Source organism: Etheostoma cragini, chromosome 15 (genome assembly GCF_013103735.1).
Source record: "Etheostoma cragini isolate CJK2018 chromosome 15, CSU_Ecrag_1.0, whole genome shotgun sequence".
Lineage (NCBI taxonomy): Eukaryota > Metazoa > Chordata > Actinopteri > Perciformes > Percidae > Etheostoma > Etheostoma cragini.
In genome coordinates this window covers 22,167,941-22,181,162 of record NC_048421.1, presented here as the reverse complement: position 1 = coordinate 22,181,162, position 13,222 = coordinate 22,167,941, and the positions used below count along the sequence as shown (strand labels likewise).

The window sequence follows — 13,222 nt, the reverse complement described above, 5'->3', positions numbered from 1 at the left end:
CCCCCCTTTCCCTCTCCCTCTCCCTCTCCAGTAACGCCAAAACTGCCATAATGCAACAAATGTCCCTCGCGCGATACAAGCTCTAGGCTACAACAAAAAATCACCATTTCACCCCTCCTAGACCAAAGTAAAAGTGTCGGTTCACGAGCCCGGTGAAACGGTGGATGCTCACCAGAGAGTCCATCGCTGCTGCCGCCGCCGTACTCGCTCGCAGCTCGCTCGGTGTGTTGACGTGGACAGCTCTGAGCTGTCACACCGTTTTTTTCCTTTTTTTTTTCTATTACGGAGCCGCCCGGGCGCGAGCCCGCTCCCGCAGCAGCCAACCGGATAAACCCCCTCTCTGGAAGCTGACTGTACAGCAGAGCGCGCTCCCGAATGTCTCCCGCCTCTCAGATTCTGACTTTTCACAATAAAAGTCTTTGTTTGCCTAACGAGGCTACAATTTACATACGATTTGCAGTTAAACCATATGTTTTGGATGCTACACGATAAGGCTGCGATTTGTCATTGATCATGAAAAGATCTAAATCAACAATGTATCTAAAAATAAATCACTAGTTAAAGGTCCCGTGATATGGTGCTCTTTGGATGCTTTGTCACCTAATACTGTATCAAAAGTATTTTTTATATAGACCTTAGTGGTCCCCTAATGCTGTATCTGGTCTCTTTTATATAGACCTTAGTGGTCCCCTAATACTGTATCTGAAGTCTCTTTTATATAGACCTTAGTGGTCCCCTAATACTGTATCTGAAGTCTCTTTTATACAGTTCTTAGTGGTCCCCTAATTCTGTATCTGAAGTCTTTTATATAGACCTTAGTGGTCCCCTAATACCTTATGTGAAGTCTCATATATAGACCTTAGGGGTCCCCTAAGACTTCAGATACATTAGGGGACCACTGAGGTCTATGTATTTTGGCAATGTGTATATGAATGGGCATTTATTTTGTTTTGTTTATTTTTTACTTCTGCACATATATGTATGTGCTTTAATACAAATACAGAAATTAAAGATAATACATTTGATGACACTTATAATATCCTGAGGCACCTAAGAACAAAATAGTCAGAGGGTATTGGTGTTGGTCTTGTCATGGAAGTTGTTCACAACAAGGAAAATATTGAATAACATCTGTCTTCTAGTTTTAATAAGAAAAAATGGCAAGGGGCGTTCAAAGACAGGGCAATAGGGTTAGGGTGCCAGCACCTGCACACATAACTCATTCATCTTAAAGTACACATCACTCTTTCCCATCCATAATACTAATATTAATATGTTTTGTCTCCTCTCACAGCTTGTTTGAGCAAGAAACAGACTTACAATAACTACACACATTTATTAGTGGGGATGCAGAATAATAGGTAATGGAACTCTGTTGAACAGTGCTGGCCTCCAAGGTTTGGGTGAGGTCTTCAGTCAAGTTATGGTAAGAGTCCCAATTCCCAAAGATTAGTGGTCGGGTGGCCGGGTTAGCTCAGGTAGACAAGTGGAAATAAAGGTCTAAAATGCCCAAAAATTAATGTCCCAAAAATAAATAAACAGAGATTAGTGGTTGGGGCTATGGTACAGTTGGATTAAGGTTTAACAGCACAGGAGAGAGAGGCTGGGTCTTACAATGCATACCGATGCAGAAGTGGACTTTGACGCCAACACCATATTCCACTTTAGGCTTCAATTTGCTTCCAGGTCACAACAGAGTGGCATTGGGCCAATAAGGGAACACCTGGTTCACAGCTGGATCAGGAAAACCCCTTGACATATTGGTTACAGTTTGACAAAAGGCTCATTTTAGGGTCATAGGGTGACAAGGAATCATACTTAAAGGGACTGTATAGCAATTTATTGCAATCCTATAAAATTGGGAGACGTGTGACATATCTTATGGAACAATGATCAACATCAAATGAACATAGGCTGTGATGTCTTGACATTTACATCTTTTTCACACCAGTAGTTCATATTATTTTGGCCCTGGTCTGACCCATGAAAATCCCCTATACACTATATGTTGACTCTGTGCAATATATCCTGCATCCCATGTGCCATAATTATCATTACATCTGTGCATAATCTTTCATTTGGGCAATTTTCAAAGTGCAATTTAATAATTAATAATTCTTGTGTAATTTATTGTATATTACTGTTAATACTGCTATATTTTGTGCATTTATCTATCTCTGTGCACTTACTTATGTTGCCCTTATCTGTGCAAACCGCAATTTCCCCAGTGTGGGACAAGTAAAGGTTTTAGAGTGATACATTCTGATCTAATTGTATGTTTATCTCTCACCAATCAAGTTTTAAAAAGCAAATTACATCTAATTGTAACGAAAGGGAGTAGGTTAACGTCAATAATTGATTCATTTAAGGTCCCATTGCAACTTTATGAGTTTTTTTTAACATTAATATGAGTTCCCACAGCCTCCACCTGACTTTACAACCACCTTTCTACTCCAACATAGTCCTAGGGTTGGTCTGCTTTGCTTTCCCACCACCAATCTATAAGCAACCTAAAGAACCAGAAACAAACAGATTTCTGAGGACTATGGTTACCTGGTTCTCATATCTCTGCAGGGTAAATCCAGACAGCTAGCTGGACTATCTGTTCAATCTGAGGACTATGGTAACCTGGTCCTCAGATCTCTGCAGGGTAAATCCAGACAGCTAGCTGGACTAGCTGGCCAATCTGAGGACTATGGTTACCTGGTCCTCGGGTCAAACTGACCCGTTTTCCTATCAATGTTCTTTTTAATTCCCCAAAATAACATAATTTATTCCACACAACACTCTTTGGCAAGTACAAATCTCTCCTTTCATTAATTTCGGGGCGTCTTATCCAATTTTATAGCATTTGAAAACAAATTGAAGTAGTTTTGAAATAGTATTGAGTAAAAGTTGACATATTCCAGTCTGTAATTATCCATCAATGCACTTTTCTTTCATTTTAGTCGAAATACTTCCTCATTTCTGCTTTTCTAACTCAAACATTAGGTATAATTTCCTATAAATGAGGTTTATTGACCGTAAATTCCTAAATTAATTGTAAAACTAAAGTTAATAAGTGTGTGATACGTAGTGTTGAAAACGTAAAAACAAGTGACAAACACTGAAAAAAAACGTCAAAAGTGTTAAAAAAAGGGACGTAAAAAAAAAACGTAAGACATTTTTTAAAAGGTCAATAAAAAGTGTCAACAAATTTTGACAGGAAGACAACACAAGGGTAAAAAAAAAATTCAAAGGGTACATTATGGAAAACACTATGAGAACCACTAGTCTGGGCTATAGGCTAACAGACTATCAGACTGAAAAATAACCATTATTATATTATTCCCTTCATCAGTCCTATTGTTAATGAATTGTATTAAAATGAATTGTACCTACAAAGGATGAAAATCAAGTGAATCGACCAAAACACGCCATGAACGAGTCCTATTAAGAGTCAGTAATGCTATATTTCATTAATTTTACTGTGGGACGGAAAGCGCGTTCTCAAAGCTCGGGAACGCGCCTCGCCTTTAACTGCGCGACTGACAACCAAACCCTTGTGGCCCGCCCACTCCCTCCTCCCGCGTTGCATTCTGTGAAATAGAGTTTGTGAGCGTTTGGGAAAGATGGCAGGCGTGCAGCCGCCACCCCTCCGCAGCCTGGAGGATTTTCTCCTGAGCTCGGCCCGGTTCGCGGTGCCCGATGTGCGCGACCTGGACCGCTGGAACAACCGCATCATCAACAACCTGCTGTACTACCAGAGCAATTATCTCACGTGCGCACTGGGCCTCCTTCTTTTAGTGGGGTAAGTTTCATTATTCTGACGTGGTCTCTCTCTCTCTCTCTCTCAATTTCAGCATAATAAGACACAGGGTAAGTAGGCCTGTGATATAATTGCAGATAATAAACAAGCAGATCATTTCTCTTTCTTTCTATAATTTTTACGTGATCTTTTTACCGTCAGCAGTGAGAATGAGCCCTCTCCTCCCACATCTCGCGTTGCCAGACCCTCCCCTGCAGCCATGCAAAGGAGGGTCTCTGACTAGTCCACACAGCATTCTGGGATTGGACAAAAAACGTGGGGTGTATTGCTTGGTTCTTTTAACCAATCACAATCGTCTCGGTCCTTTCTAAGAGCCACGGTGCTGCTGCAAAACAGCCTCCGGAAGGAACTTGTTTTGGTGGAACATACATATGTGTACGTTCAAAAGTTGTTTTAGTCGTGCAACAGAAAACTCAAATTGGAGAGATAGCTGTCTGGATTTAGCCAGCAGGTAACCATAGTCCTCAGAAATCCACCAGAGATTACAATTACAACACAAACATTCCCTGTGTCTTTTCCCTCAGGTATTTCCAGCCCTTCCAGTTGCTTGTCGGGGCGTTGGTGGTCACCTTGATATTCCTGGGCTTTGTCTGGGTTGCTGAGAACCAAGCTCCAGTTCGTCGTTTCCGTAGAAACCACCCATCCGTCTCTGTGTTTGCCATTCTCTTGGCCAGTTACCTCTTCATTTCGGTGCTTGGGGACGTGGCCGTGTTCCTGTTTGGGATAGCCTTCCCTTTAATGAGTAAGATAGGAACACACGCATGCATGCATTTTTTTAAATAAAGAGCTCTCTCTATTACCCTTTTCAATGAAAATATATGTATAAAAAATTTATATATATATATATATATATATATATATATATAGGGTTTTTAAACGCGGGTTAACCTTTTAAAAATATGTGACAGACTCCTTTCCCATTGCTAGTAGATGAGAATGCCTTCTTTTTTTTGGTGTGTCACGTTCAATGTCACACACTGGAAAACAAGGTTGGAGGCCAGTGAAAATGTTACTGTGGTGGCTTCTTTTTTTAATATCTGTTACTAATTCAGTCTCTCTTTCGAACTCGGTGCTGACTAGGGATGTAACCATTGCCAGTGTGAAGGTAAACCATGGGGAAAATGTTGACGATAACATAGGGCTGGGCAATGTATCGATATCGCGATATGAAACTAGATATTGTCCTAGATTTCGGATGTATTGTAATACGGAAAGTGTTGTCTTTACCTGGTTTATCTTTTACAGTAAAGTGAAGAATTTTATAAAACATCTCATTGTTCTGCTACAATGTGACCCCGTTTAATTTAATTTGAGAGAGAGAGAGATATTAACACCTTGATAATATTTCTGTGTTTCTTATTGCATAGCTGATATATGTGCAGATTGTTTAATATTACTTGTGCAGCCACGTGTTGATATTCAGGTTGTGTTAGGTAGCCCTGTACGATGAATTGCTATAAAATTGCGTTCTCAATTCACCCTGTTCACGATTTGTTTTTTAAATAACTTTATTTCTCATTTCATTTTACGAGCCGACTGCATCACAACCGCTACGACTTTCTTCTATAAGTTTAAACCATAGACTGTATAAAATAGGTTTTAAAGTGTTCCCAAGTCACAATGTGCTATCGATGCTAAGATAGGGTTGCCCGATATTGACAAAATGTGATTTGCGATATCGATTATGAATATTGCGATATTGATTCAGTATTAATTTAGATATTTTTAATCCTATGTAAAATTACAAATCTTATGGGAAAACCCATCACAATATATGCATAACTATTCATATTGGACTGACGTGCACCAACATATGCAGTCATTATAGCGTTTCAAGCGTCAACGGGAATACTCCACAAAATGTTTCATACTTTCGATATATTGCAATAACCCCTAGTTAATAATATATATTGATAATAATAATATTGAACGACGTGATATTGCGATAACAATGTTAAGTTGATGTATCTTGCACCCCTAATGTTTGGTACTGCCGATTTGTTTTGTCATGGTTCATCTGTGTAATAAACATTATACTTTGTGAGAAAACAATCGTGGCAGTGAATCGGGATATCAATTCTAAGCTAAAAAATCGTAATTCATATTTTTCCCTGAATTGTGCAGGCCTTGTGTTAGGGCAATTTGCTAGCAAGGTGCAATCACCAGTAAACAGACTAGCGCTGTGGAGCCACCTGCTTAGCTATTAAAGGTGTTTTACACTGTTTGCTCCGTTATGGATGTGTGCTGTAATAGATTTGGCTTATTGTCCATTTGTGTTACTAAGCTATATGTTCAATTTATGTTGATTATTACAGAGAACTGAATTCTCAGTATTGTTTCTTGTTAGTGGCTACAATATTAAGTTTTGCTAAATCATGTTCACAGTAAGTCAGATGTTAATTAATGTGCATTATTATTTGCTTATATTTCAGAACCACATCCAACTTCATATGTCAAACATAACTGGTTCAAGTTCCTATTGTACACCAGCTTCAATGGCCAGTGTTTCAGAAGCCAGTTTTTAATAGTTTTTACACGCCTGTTGCCTATATATTTATAATTTCACTTTTTGGAAACTATTTCAGCTTGTATCAGTTCTTTCTGAACCTATTGAACACATTTTTAAAAATATGAATACCGTGATAATTTTGGTCACTATAACCGTGAGGTTATTTTCATACCGCTACATCCCTAGTGGGAAAAAATTTCGAGCGCTGCTTGGGAGGGGCTCGACAGAATTTGGGGCAGAGATGGCAGACAGAAGCCAGATATTATACTGTAAATAATGGCTGTGAAATCTCCCGTTATTTCCTTTAGATTTCACAGTAACACTACTGTATATGATTTTTACAGTAGAACGCTGTAAAGTTGACATTACAACCTTGTCAACATGGCAAAATCACAGTAGTCAAAGCATTACTGTAAAAAAAAATCACAGTATAGCTGCTACAGTACTGTAAATAGTAAAGTAAATTACTGTATTTTTAATTTTTTATCTTATGTTATGTTTAATTGTTTTGTATTTTACAATGAATACATAAAATACTGTAGATGGAAGTAAGGTACCTGTACTGTAAAAAGAATTTACAGTATCTTGCTGGCAAATTGTTAAATTTTACGTTAAATTTGTTACAGTGTAGTGTTTTTTTTTTGTCCATTGGGAAACAAGTTTCAGATTAATGGCAGGTTATGGTTCAGCCAGGATTTGAGAAATGGAGGTAACTTGAGACTTTTATATACTTATTGCTTCATCCTTCTGTGTGTCTCGCTCCTTCACAGTGGTTCTGGTCCACGCGTCGGTGAGGCTGCGCAGCCTAAAGAACAAGCTGGAGAACAAACTGGAGAGCATCGGTCTGAAGAGGACGCCCATGGGACTCCTGTTAGAGGCCCTGGGACAGGAACAAGAGGCTGGATCCTAGAGAGAAAGAGGAAGAGGAGATGTGCAGGGGTGGGAGATAGTTTGGGTGCCATCTGAAGAGAAATGGATGGGAAGAGGAAAAACATAAGAGGAGAATTAAAGCAGGGAAAGTGGAAGAACAAAAGAAAAAATGAAGTAGAAAGAGGCAGCATTGGTTTGTTAAAAATAACTAATCAGCAGGAAGAGATCTCTGGTCCAATGGGAAGAGGACAGATGAAATCATAGAAATCATCATACCAAACAAATGATCGGGATTTAACTAATTTGACCTGCATTGACTGAGTTCAAATGAATTCCATTTTCATAAAGTGTTTACAATAGTGTGTAGCATTGAAAAAGTACTTTAATGCTTAAATGAGGTGAAATTTGAAGGAAATGGGAGGTTTTATATAAAGAATATGCTGCTTCAATTTGACAGAGTTGATACAAGACCAACCGGAGCAGATATGCGAAGGAAACAAATCCCCTGTTTTAGATGAAAACAGTTCAGTTACCACATTTCTAAGCCTGTATTTATCCAGAATAAAAAGCTGCCTATTCCACTGCTGGACGTCCAGTGCTGGCAACTGGGATCAGCAAATTAATAACTTTGAACTTACCCTTGCTTCCTTCATAACTTGTTAAATTACCACTAGCCATTAATTGTGTTGGTAGCTGTGCTAACACTTGTGGTAACTGTACTTTGTAATTTTCTCTGTTTTTAGCAATGCTAGTGATGTGGTTCCTGGGATAGCGATGTTGGTCAGTCCACCACTTTAGTCCAAACTGAAATATCTCAACAGATATTGAATGAACTGCGATGATGAAATGTATGGTGCCCAGAGGAAGAAGCCAACTGACATTACTGATCCTTTGAATTACCTTAGAAGTCACCCTTCAGTCAAAGATTTTAATTATCCAATAAAGTATTTCAATATCCATTGGCAAAACATTTCTAGCACAATCATCAGGTCAAGCTATATACAGTACATGCCAGTGATTGAGTACTGGACTTGGATTCGAGTTGCTATACTCTGGACACTTGACCCGACTTGGAATTGCACACTGATGACTCAAGGATTTATGAAATTGGACTGTGGATGAAGTTTTTGATCATTTTTATGTGTAATAGGCAGTGATGGAGTATTTGAGTACAACTTGAGTCGCTATTTTCTGGACTCGGGACTCGAGTTGGACGCGAACAATGGACACTCAAGACTTGACTCTAACTTGACGGTTGGTGACTCGACTATTACACTGATACATGCAAATGCTAACATGCTAAACTAACATGACTAACATGGACTTGACCCATGAAATATTTCAACATCTATTGGCAAAACATTGCTAGCACGATCACCTGGTCTTGCAATATTTCAGTTTCAATTTTATGGATAGTATCCTATCATAAGAGTTATCTCAAGACACTTTGCAGCTAGAGTAGGTCTAGACTGCACTCTATGATTTACAAAGACCCAACAATCTACCACGAGCAAGCGTTTGGTGCGACAGTGGCAAGGAAAAACTTCCTTTAGGCAGAGATCTCGGACAGACCCAGGGTCTTTGTGGGCAACATCTGGCAGGTTAGGGCAGACACTGATATAGATTTACAGATATAGAGAAATATGAATCGTAATAATTATAGCAATTGGAATGATGAACAGTGGCCCTTTTAGTTACAATATATAGTGGAACTATGACTAGAAATAATAGTTCTAGCAGTGATGGAGTACTCAAGTCTTGGACTCGTTATTAAGTTGCTATACTCTGGACTTTTTGACTTGACTTGGAATCACACACTGATGACTCGAGGATTTATGAAATCAGACTCAGAATTTGTTTCTGACCACTTTTATGTGTAATAGGCAGCGAGGGAATTCTGGAGTCCGACTTGAGTTATTCTCTGGACTCATTACTGGACTTCCACTAGAAATCAGGCAATAGTGACTCGACTTTGAGTCTTCTTTGGTGTCTCAGACTTGGACTGGTACACAGGGCACTCGAGACTTGACTCGGACTCATTCGACGGTTGGTGACTCGACTATGACACTGATACATGCGCATGCTAACATGCTAAGCTAAGATGATGGACATGCTAAACATAAGCTGCTAAAGATCAGCATGTTAGCATTGGCACTGTGAGCATGTTAGCATTCTAAATTTAACATTAAGGTTAACATTAACTTTTTTTTTAGAAAAAGACTTAAAGAAGGACATTGCATGTTTGTTTTTTTATTAGCTAACCGACATTTAGGGAACACTACATGTAAAAAAGGGGTTTTCAGCAGTTTTATAGCAAATCATTTTGTACATGGAAATCTGAATGAAGGTATTTGACTCATTAACATTGTGTAATAGCTGCCTGTTGGTGGTACCGTACATTGTATTGCTTGTTTAAGACACCTGTATGTCATAAACTCTATCCTGTACTCCTTCTGTGTTATTGCCAGACAGATTCTTGACCGCCATTTAATCCAAGTTTTAAAACTGGCTGAAGGGTTTCTTCCACTATAACTTTCTGTCTAAATCCTTTGTTACGATGCAGATGATACCAACTTTTATTTTGATGTGTTCATTTTTAATGCAGAAACAACTGTTAGGTGGTTTAATTTTCTGTCATGTGCCATAGTAGTTTGATTGATTTTTTAGACATTCAGCTGATGTACTTATCCAGAATAAAGCAGGGGACATGGCTGTTTGTTGTTGGCCTTGCATCGCTATAGCATGGCAACCTGAGCAGAAAGCTTCACTGAATTAACAGAAGAACATTTCTGTATGACAGTGCACATTTAACTAGTTTTACCGGGGATGATTCTGAATGTTCCATGTTGCCTTCTATCCAGCTAAATGTTTTTTGACCCACCATGTCTTTGCCAAAAGCTGGTATTTACAATTATTTAAAAGACCTTTTCTAAATAAAACAAGAGTGCAGTACTGTGGCGTGTATGGACTCCATCTATCTATTCATATCTATGCCTATATATGTATATCTAACCCTATCTACAGTATATATACAGTATATGTATATATATCTTTCTATCTATATATATATATATATATATATATATATATCTCTATATCGATCAATCTACGCCTATATATGTATATGTATGCCTATTTACAGTATTACTATATATATGTCTATCTATCTATCTTTCTATCTATCTATCTATCCATCCATCTATCTATCTTTCTATCGATCTATGCCTATATATGTATATCTATGCCTATGGACAGTATTTATACAGTATATATACAAATCTGTCTATCTATCTATCTATCTATCTATCCATCTATCTATCTATCTATCTATCTTCTAGCTAGCTGAAACCAAAGTTAGTCACTCTAAATTGAGTAAGACCCAACCTATATCATTTCTTTGCTAAAGTGAGGAAGCGTTATGTCTGAGCGTATGCTTGTGTTTAGTACCTGCATGTACGAGTCAATGGACAGACACATAGCAAAACCAAATACATTTAATTCCTACGTACATTTACTGTAGTGGTAACTATTGTCCAAATGCGTTGTTGTAACGCAGAAGACTGATTTCAATTCAATTCGTGTTCATGAAAATGTTCTTATCAATGTCATAATATAAAATAATTGAGGTTCAAATGTATACTTACAAGCATTTCTGTGCATTCACCTGCATCCCAGGTGTCACGTCACTATGAGTTATTGTTCATGCTCTTGCATCCTCTATGGACAAGAAGAAAAAGACATACTTTATTAATCCCCGGGGGGGGGGGGGGGGGGGGATTAAATATAAATTCACATACTGTAACTATACATATATATTCACTTGGTTGTTGTGATACATTCTACAAAAGCCCTTGGTTAGAAGCCACTGGACTAAACTATAAGTATATGCTGTAGTTATGAGCTATGGAGTAGCATGTTGCTCTAACATGGATGTGTCATGATTAATAAGTAATATTGTCACATACAGTGGTGGAATGTAACAAAATACATTTACTCATACACTGTACTTAAGTACAAATTTGAAGTACTTGTCCTTAACTCCATTCATCTGACAGCTGATTGTCGCACAAAAAACACATGTTTATATGCTACAATTTCTTTTTATAAATTAAACTACAATATCCACAATATAACGGCCTACAAGTCCTGATGAAACGATAAGCCGACTAAACACACAACTGTTTGGATCATATCCAGTTTCTAAAAGTTTTTCTGCTTTGAGTACTTTAAGTACATTTTTCTGTTGATACTTACATACTTTTACTTATGTAACATTATCAATGCAAGACTTTCACTTGTAACAGAGTATTTTTTACAGTGTGGTATTTGTACTTCTACTGGTCACATGTAAAAATATGTCATCACAGGGAACATTTTACTAACGTTACTGCACAATCACTGCTTTTACTGCCTTTACTTAAGAGGGTTTTAAATGCAACAAACACACACATACACACAAGCACGCACACACAGACAGATGACTCATACAGTTAATATTCAATAATTATAACATTATAAAGTTTAATGATTACAATACCATCAACATTGGTTCCTTAACCTGATTGGTTATGTAAACCATGTATGCCCAGACAAACACACACACGCACACACACACGCGCACGCGCACGCGCACACGCACACAGTTGGTGTTTCGTTTTCCAGGGAGGAGTTGCTGAACGTCATCAGTGGGTGTGCCTTTAAGTAGTCCCAGCCTCGCGTGCCCAGAACAGAGACAGAGACAGAAACCGGGACAGTGTGAGACACCGGACAACACTCCGAGCCGGTAAGACTCGAGATGATATAATATTCTTATAATAGGCCTATTCTGAACGTATGTAAGCGTATGGAGTATTGACAACGCTGTGTTAAATGTTGTTAATGTGAGTGTGTAATCGCATGTGGGATCACTGTAATATTCCTGTTATGATCCTGTAATATCCATGTACTGTAAGCAGTGTATCGCAGTGTTTTCTGCGCTGTCATAACGTTGCCGGATATTTCCAAACTCATAAACGTGTTACAGCTATGTCAGGTCAGTAGCAACACATTGTGCAACCTGTTGCTCCTCCTTCGTATTCACATTAGGGAACATGATACAATAATGCTAGAGTCTAATATTAATGCTTTCATAATGGTGTATCACAGTACTTGACAGCTAGTGGTCGAATGTTCGACAAAGTATTGATCAAATCTGTAATATTTGACATTACCATAATTAAGTATTCCAATTGTCTGATACTTTAAGTCCATTATGGGACAGCTTTTAAAGATATTGTAGGCTAGTATTAGCAGAATTTAAAAGTACTTCCAATTGACTTCCACCAATTACAACAATAAAAGGCTACTTACACATAAATCCGATCTGTAAAAGTAAGTCTACAACACACAGCTTTTTAAAGTACATTTTACCTCTAATACTTCAGTGGTTTGAGCAACATGAATACTTCATCCGTTACTATTTATTACATGCAATAGCAGCAGGCCACTCTATTATACAGTATCCTGCTTCATATACATAGGAATAGAATAGAATTTAATTTAATTTAATAACACAACAACAACAACAACAGCAAAACTACTGACAGGAACTACATGCAAGTAGAGAAAATGAACAACAAAAGACAACAATTAAGTTTTTTTAAGACCCGAACAAGCCGATCACATGTGAGATAATTGATTTAATCCATGTCATACATGTAATGTCACACCAGACCCAAACCACACAGTGCAAGATTAGATTCATGTATAAAGGGATAGCGTGGCAGTACACAGGACTATGAATCAAAGTATTCTGTATAGTTCTTATATCCCTGAGTCTTAAGGTGGTGCTGACAAGTTACAGTCAGCTGTTCCACTGGGACTTTTGTAAACAGGTTACCACAGCATGGAGGGAAGGAAGGAGGGAGGGAGGAAGGGAGAGAGGGAGGAGACAGGAGAGGGGTTTTCCAGACAAACACAGGCAATTACATCATGTGGCTGCAGTGTGGTGCCGGCAGGTGGTTACCAAGCCCTTTCTATAAGTAGGTTGTACTTAT

At 38.3% G+C, this 13,222-nt stretch overlaps 2 protein-coding genes across 5 annotated transcripts in view; one reads left to right on the top strand and one right to left on the bottom strand.

Moving 5' to 3' along the window:
* copz2 (COPI coat complex subunit zeta 2) overlaps nucleotides 1-353 on the bottom strand; it is a 21,941-nt gene extending 21,588 nt beyond the window's left edge. For 2 of the 4 annotated variants that reach the window (XR_004659658.1, XR_004659657.1), the window contains exon 1: nucleotides 173-353. Coding sequence is in view for 2 of the 4 variants with exons in the window: in XM_034894489.1 (XP_034750380.1) it covers nucleotides 173-184 (12 nt within the window). In the remaining 2 variants the exon portion in view is untranslated. The remainder of the gene's footprint in view (nucleotides 1-172) is intronic. The other 2 variants (XM_034894489.1, XM_034894488.1) reach the window with 1 other exon arrangement.
* A 3,199-nt stretch (nucleotides 354-3,552) lies between these two features.
* praf2 (PRA1 domain family, member 2) lies at nucleotides 3,553-8,889 on the top strand. The gene is made up of 3 exons (XM_034894490.1): nucleotides 3,553-3,790; nucleotides 4,333-4,550; nucleotides 7,088-8,889. The coding sequence occupies exons 1-3, from the start codon at nucleotides 3,612-3,614 to the stop codon at nucleotides 7,225-7,227; spliced, it is 537 nt and encodes a 178-aa protein (XP_034750381.1). The 5' UTR covers nucleotides 3,553-3,611; the 3' UTR covers nucleotides 7,228-8,889.
* The last annotated feature ends 4,333 nt before the right edge of the window (nucleotides 8,890-13,222 follow it).

Excerpts from the sequence above, each read along its gene's own strand:
- praf2 (XM_034894490.1), top strand. The coding sequence starts at position 3,612 with ATGGCAGGCGTGCAGCCGCCACCCCTCCGCAGCCTGGAGGATTTTCTC. Across the intron at positions 3,791-4,332 it reads GGCCTCCTTCTTTTAGTGGG|GTATTTCCAGCCCTTCCAGT; the intron begins GTAAGTTTCATT and ends CTTTTCCCTCAG. Across the intron at positions 4,551-7,087 it reads GATAGCCTTCCCTTTAATGA|TGGTTCTGGTCCACGCGTCG; the intron begins GTAAGATAGGAA and ends GCTCCTTCACAG.